Genomic DNA, 7,020 nt, shown 5'->3' with positions numbered 1-7,020 from the left:
ATCGACGACTTCCGAGCAAGTCCATATTATGATGTTCTACCCAATGGTTTAGTCGTTCGTATCGTGGGTATAGACGTCGACTCGGTGGACGATGTGAAGACTACACCTCGACATCAAGTGGTGATCCACAACGACGAGTTGAAGAAGAAATTGATCGCTAAAGCGCATGCAGTGGGACACCGCGGACGAGTCGGTACATTGAAGCTGCTCAAGCAACGCTACTTCTGGCATGGTATCGCTCGTGATTGCCGACGCTATGTAGATGCCTGTGAACGGTGCCAGTTTGCTCGAGCTGATCGTGTACAACGTCAGTCCATGGGATCTATTCCTTGGCCTGGTGCTATTGGCTGTCTCCGTGTATGTGCTGTTGACATGACCGGTCCCTACCGAGTATGTAGCGGAGCCAGTGGCTCCACATCCGCGAATCCTTCAAGTGAAGACCCCGACGGTCAGAACTACGGGCTGGTTGTGATAGATATGGCTACCAACTACTTACGGGCCACTACATGCAAATCTAAGTTAGCTTCTGAGGTTATCCGAAAGCTTGAGGTCTTGTTCCACAGCTCTGACTGGCCACAAATACTGTTGGTTGCTCAAGATTCCTCACTCGTCAGTTCGGCATTCAGATACTTCTGCGATCGCCACTCGATCTGCTTAAAAGTGTTGCCAAGAGATTCTCCTGCTTTGGCTGGTGCTTCTGAACGTCCACACAAGGATCTACATGCGTACATCAACAAATGTGTCCAGTTCGACGATCCTGATAACGCCGACTTTACTAGTTGGACGATCCCCTTCTACCGAGCTATACGAGCGTGGAATATCACCCCGTTCACGACTGATGACGACTTGTCCCCTCATGCCTTGTGTTGGTACACTAACCCGAGGATCCCCGAGTTGGATCCCAGAGAAGACGACCTCCTGGGCGAGAACTACCACGAGAATCTTCCACCGGAGGCTCCTCTATTCGACGATTCGAATGAGCTCATTAATGAGATGAAGGCTAGACAAGTCACCAAGTGGAAGCGTTGGACCTCTATCTGGTGTGATCTACGTGAGAAAGTTCGTATGGCTACATTATCTAGGAGACGATTATTCGATCTTCGTCCTGGTCAGAAGGTCCTACTCTGGACAAGGAAGCCCGGAAAGTTCATTGGTTGGAGCTGGGAGGGTCCCTACCCGGTTGTTGAGACACGCGGAAGTGTCACAACTATTCGTCGCAACGATGTAGATTTCAAGGCTGCAACTACTAACCTGAAGCCCTTCCACGAGTATGATGATGGCGATGATGGTGTATGTCCTGACGATGTCGTGGAAGAGCCCCCTCAACCTGATGCAAACGATAGTCCTGGAACTGACTCTCCACAGATTACTACAAGTCCTACAAATGCTCCTACTGGTGATATAGAGGAGCATACCTCCCAATGAGATCAACAACCCGACGATGACAGGATCTTTGAGATTGGTTCGATAAGGGTATTTGTGGATCCCGGTCATCGCTACTTCCCCTACACCTCAATTGCAGGTTACATCGTTAACTGCGACGAGAATGCTGTTACTATTATCCCTTTTGTTGACCCTACTAACCGTATGATTGAAGCTGACCGATTAGTTGACGAACCTGCAGTTCTGAGTAGTGAGACGATGGATATTCCAAGAACGACTCTACGCGATATCGTCTGCCTCAAGTATAGAGTACCTCCTACTCGTAATATGCTTCGTCAACTCCGTCTAGCGGCGGCGGCAGTGTAGCGATCGCTTCGCTCCGCTAGGCAGTTTCATGTCGTCTTGTTGAAACGGCTGAAACGGCTAGGCGTCGAATTCGTTCTCTTTTGCAGTTCTATGATCATATTGCTTTGTTACACTCGCTACTTTCGTCCTTGTCGATCCCATTAGTCGTCCCTTAGACATAGGTTGGCTTAGTAAGCACAAGCCTTTGGGACACTAGTGATCGTAAGACGACTGTAGCCATCTTGGCTCAAGATCGTAGTTGGGTTCTTCTCCCTCTTCCCTCATTGATTCTTCAACCCTTCCACCCCAAGGATAACTTAGCGATCTGTCTGCAGAAATGCCCGGTTCTTGTGTTAACAACCAGGTTGGTAATCAGCCAGCTCCGCTACATCGTTGGTTCGAAACTCTGCATGTACATTTTTAAATTAATTTGTAACTTAAACAAAAATCTTACAACTATTAACAAAACTCGACAATAATTTCGATACTCATTTGAAACTTCATATGAAACTACTTACAAATACTCATCTTGGCTAGAGTCAGGCGTTTTGTTACTGCAGGACTCCTCCATAGCAGAAAAGGCCCTCTTAGCAGAAACTGAAACTTCGCCCCACGCTCTACCAGCTTGCTGCCAAGCTACCCAAGCTTCCTGTTGAGCCATGAGTGCCCTCTTTCGTATCTCCTAGTTCCGCTTCGTCAAGATCCATTACGCGTATCAGTTGTTAATAAAAGTGGTTATATCTGTTAAATCTGCTGAATGGCGCCTTGAGGCACTACCTTTGTGGTCCATGCTTCGATGAACCGATTCGTATTTCGTTAGAAGTAAGTATAAAATGGTGGAGTGGTAAAGTTTGTGTTTGATGTTTGGGAGATCTTGGTTCGGATCGCGGTTATATAACATTTTACGTTGTGTTTAATTGCCGTAAGGATTCCTAATATCCTCAGATAGCACATCCTTACGTTAGGTAAGGACGTCTTTAAGTATAGGATCCTAACGTTAGGTAAGGAAAATCTAGTGAAATAGCCTTAGTTAGGTAAGGACGTCCTAAGGTTAAAATCCTATACGAAAAGACGTCCTTATCTAAGGACGCTTGTGAAATGGGCCCCGGATCTTCATAATCCATCACCCGTGATTTGTTGTGCACTTACACGAACAGTGCACCTTCTAGCGTAGCATTGTCTATCTGTGAATAGGGCTGGTTTATTGACATGATGCTATCCGGGCGAGAAACTTGGTCGAACTACGGAACAAATCATGCATAATTTCTTATGAGAACGATAGACAGGAGATTGTGGCCCACAATTTGTTGGCCATGAGGTTATCATTTATTAGCGTGGCCTCGGGATTAATAGATCGTCATCAGAATGAGTCAACAGAACAATGACGATAAGGAAGTATGACGATGAGTAATTGAGAAGTAGATTATAGAACCTCACTGTAGTAAGTACTCAGAAATTCCGAGTCAGAACTGTTTGAAGCGATCCTGCGCTGTGGCGTCCAATATCAAACTTCTTGCCAGGCCTGGTTGGGCTTGAGCATGGCGGCCAGAGTTTCCCGGATTCAGCCAAAATAGTAACAGTAGGATGCTCCCACAGCATGAATCTCGCGACCTTTGTCTCACGATAGGAGAGTTCATGCCAGTGGAATGTGCTAGTTGACAATGTCAATTTGACATCAGAGTTGTCGAGTCAACAATTTGGTGACCATATGCTGGTTGAATATATCTCGGATCGAGATCCTCGGTAATTCACCCTGAGTTACTCATCCTAAATGCAAGAATAGTTAACCGTAGTGCCCAATGGGCACTACGGTTGACTATTATCGGTTGACTATTCCCAATGGGCACTGCCCATTGATCCCTCCAGCGGTATCGTTTGATTTGCATTGATTTGGTTGAATCTCGTAGCGCGTCGAACATCGACGCACGCGACAAGTGCTTCGACGGTTGAAGCCCTCGTCGCGCGCTGAGCTATGGTCCAGTCCCCAGATTCTCAGGTTTCTCTCAGTTTCCCACTGGGAACCCGGGAACTGGAAGTCCTACAAATCCAGATACCGTCACAACAACTCCCAACGAGATTGAGCGACAGGCAAAGAGCATACCACTGGCATTCTCACCTCTCCCGTAATTCAAGTGAGCATACCGAACACAACTTCGTTGGGGGCATCACCGAAAAGAATAAATCTGTCATACACGCACTGAGAGGAATATCGAACATGCCGTTGATCGAACGCGGCTAAACCGATATCTGGAACCATCTGGACAACTTGGAACGACACATTTCAGAGCAGTTAAATTGAGTACCGAATCTTTTGGCTCTCCGCACACGTGCCGCAGGAGTCGCTTGAGGAAGTGATCCATGGTGCAAAGGATATACACGTATCGGCAAAGCCGATTCGGGATGCGGGCCCACAACCCCGCCAGTGATGTTTTCAATTGGTAGAGTACCGGAATGAATCAGTCAGGCTGGATGCAATACGCTATTGTCAATGAGTGGTAAAAGCTCACAACGAAGCCAGTACAGTGCGTATTGTTGACAGAATTTCAAAATAACATACTCGCAGGTCAATGTTGAGCTTGTCATATCGTAGTCAGTAAAAACAGTTCCGGCCTGATCTCAATAAATCCTTAAACTGATGTTACTTGAATAGTCACTACGTGCAATGGAACTACTGCACATACCGGAACAAGGTTAGCAATCTATGAACACTGCGGTTATCCTGGCCTTCTCCGCAGCCATAGCTCCGACGAAAGCAGGAAAGAGGTGTGTCCGCGAGTCACTCGCGGCGAGTGATTGTTATCGCCAATTTGAACTCCAATTTTTTGAAGAGCAAGCAGCCGCTCGAAAGCGCGATAGACGTGTCCTCCCACAATGGAGGAGTATGCAATGTGAGCTACAGCTAGCGCTTCTGAAGTTTAGCTTCACTCTTCGTATTAGATATACCAGACTTGGCGATAGCAACCTACCCCGTATTGGCACCAAATTCGTGCTACCAATCTCAAGCTGCCTCTTTAGCGAAGCTATAATATCGCACGACCTCTCTAAAGATGGAAGATCATCACTGAAGATCTCAGCTTGGCAAGCGAGAAGAAACCTGTGCTGTAGGAGTTCACAGGCCTCTCATTGCGCAGGATCACTTGTTCGAGTCGTATACGGTACAACGCACTCGCAGGCATCTAGTTCGGAGGGGCTAATGGAGCCGATGCTCCGGCGAAAGTCACTGATGGAGTCACTCCGTTGGTCCAACGACGAGAGAAAGTGACGTCAGTGACAAGGAAAGATCCACAGCTGAGTGCTTGTCCGCGGGACCCGCAGCAAGGGTTGACTCGTTGAACCCAACTTGTATCAAATGAGATGAGCTAGTAAGAATTATGAACAGTTCATACAACTGATAGGGCCCAGCCAGGGACGTCTGTCTGTAAATGCAACTCTGTGCCGTCATTGAATCGCATCGAGTATGCGTGCAAAAAAATTCCTCGTGGAATGGTGATGTCAGCACTGCTGCCCTCTCTCCCAGGTACGCGAGGGATGGCGAACGGATGCTCAGCGTCATAGTGTCCACCATACTTCTCATCATTCACGATGGGCACACCGATGGACCGGAGATGGACCTGAAGGTATTTTGACGGATCCAAGCATCGTTAGATGGGTCACTCCAGCTACTTGTGTTTCAACGTGAAACATTCGACTGTGAATTTTTCACGGCGTGAAACAGTCACGCCGTGGAAAATTTTCGAGTATTATTTGCCTATCGCCAGCGAATATCGTTGTGAGAATCTTGCAATGAAAGCTCTCTCTTGGAGGGGCATTGGACACGACAGTGATGCTCACTAGTCATCCCCGATCTCACCCGAATTTGATGTTTCCTCCCGGTAATTGGGATGCATTCAACGATACTCTCGTTGGCTAAAGGTAGATACTTCATTACCCTCACCCGAGTCCGACACGGTGAGCCCTCCGGACTAACTTCGACCACACCCTTCTCGCGATCCCACCGGAGTGGGGAGACCACTGACGAGAAAAGAACGATGAGAAAAAGCCACTAACCGGGATCGAGCGCAGGGTCTGCCAAACTACCCTCACTAACAGAACATCTCCCTGTCACCCGCGCGATGTACGTCTTTGTGACCGGCCAACTCCGCTGATTCGCCTCGAATTTCCGCGCTGCATCGGCGGTCTTGGCGAAAACCACCTGTACAAGAGAAACAACAACCGCCCCAAGTTGGAGCCCGAGACTTGAGCGATTCTGGTCGAGAAGAAGAAATGGTTCCTACTATTCCAGAGGTGACTCTATCAAGTCTATGTAACGGGTAAAGCTGGTACCCACGAGAAGCCTCGAGAATCCTGATGCAAGTATTATGATAATAGCCGACGCACTCGTGGACCTAATGCGACAATGAGCATGCCTCATTATGCACGAATCCAAACGACTCACCGGTAAACCGCAAGGTTTATTGACGGCCAGTAGCTCCTCTGTCTCGAATAAAACTGCTATTGTGGGGAGGGAGGGTATTGGATTCTCCACGCCTGATGAAAGTTAGCGTAACACCCCTCAGTGACTGGGGCTCAGTCAGTGTTGTTGTACATGGGCGTTTCCTATGCTTACTTGTCGACTCCAACCAGAGACTCTCACCGGCGGCGACTCGGTAGTCCCCATCTATTCGCCTCTCTTTATTTCCACGAGTAACTCTCAGGTGGCCATTAATGGGAAGTCTCGAGGGAAATCTGAGAGAACTCCTCGAGTTCCTTCCATCGCGAATATACGATTTCGAGAATCTCCAGTCGAGATTGCCACCATTTCCCCTCTAATAATCTCAATTCCACAATAAAAGTATGCCTCAGTACTCACTCTCTTATTCCATAATGTAAAAAGGCAAATTCCTCCATAAAGAGCTGCTCGATGGTCTTCCCTTCCCAACGCTTCTTAATTCTGATCTCTAATATCCGTTCATAGGGGGCGACGTAACGAAGTCCGTCTTGTTCAGATATTGGTGGTATCATAACAATTATCGAGGCTCATCTGATGGGCTCGCTTTGCCCAAGGGCTAGCACTATAGATACGTGGGTATTAATTGAGCGCTGGAAATCACATAGAGCATTTAAATGAGTGTAAACCTTAGTCTATAGGAGCCTTTTCAATCGTTTTTGAGAGGAATTCCACATTTCCGAATAAGGTGAACAACTAGGTACCTGATAAGGATAACAGCTCTACGAGACACACTTGGACTGAACTGTGACTGTTGCTTTCCGTCACACGGTGACACCAAGAGGCTCGATCTCGACCCATTGAGT

General features: G+C 47.6%; 2 protein-coding genes across 2 annotated transcripts in view; one reads left to right on the top strand and one right to left on the bottom strand.

Annotated features, from left to right (window-relative positions):
* Pmar_PMAR028335 (gag/pol/env polyprotein, putative) overlaps positions 1–1,425 on the top strand; it is a gene marked incomplete at both ends in the record, with an annotated part of 1,833 nt that extends 408 nt beyond the window's left edge. The window contains one exon of the mRNA XM_002780654.1: positions 53–1,425. Within this exon, the coding sequence (XP_002780700.1) occupies positions 53–1,425 (1,373 nt within the window). The remainder of the gene's footprint in view (positions 1–52) is intronic.
* A 3,202-nt stretch (positions 1,426–4,627) lies between these two features.
* Pmar_PMAR028334 (Sulfopyruvate decarboxylase subunit alpha, putative) overlaps positions 4,628–7,020 on the bottom strand; it is a gene marked incomplete at both ends in the record, with an annotated part of 3,755 nt that continues 1,362 nt past the window's right edge. Inside the window, 5 exons of the mRNA XM_002780653.1 lie at positions 4,628–4,690; positions 5,579–5,634; positions 5,806–5,920; positions 6,003–6,072; positions 6,578–6,658. Coding sequence (XP_002780699.1) covers positions 4,628–4,690; positions 5,579–5,634; positions 5,806–5,920; positions 6,003–6,072; positions 6,578–6,658 — 385 coding nt within the window. The remainder of the gene's footprint in view (positions 4,691–5,578; positions 5,635–5,805; positions 5,921–6,002; positions 6,073–6,577; positions 6,659–7,020) is intronic.

The sequence above is a fragment of the Perkinsus marinus genome, assembly GCF_000006405.1.
Source record: "Perkinsus marinus ATCC 50983 genomic scaffold scf_1104296944276, whole genome shotgun sequence".
Lineage (NCBI taxonomy): Eukaryota > Perkinsozoa > Perkinsida > Perkinsidae > Perkinsus > Perkinsus marinus.
Note: the sequence above shows the minus strand (reverse complement) of the source record. Positions and strands in the feature narration are given on the sequence as shown.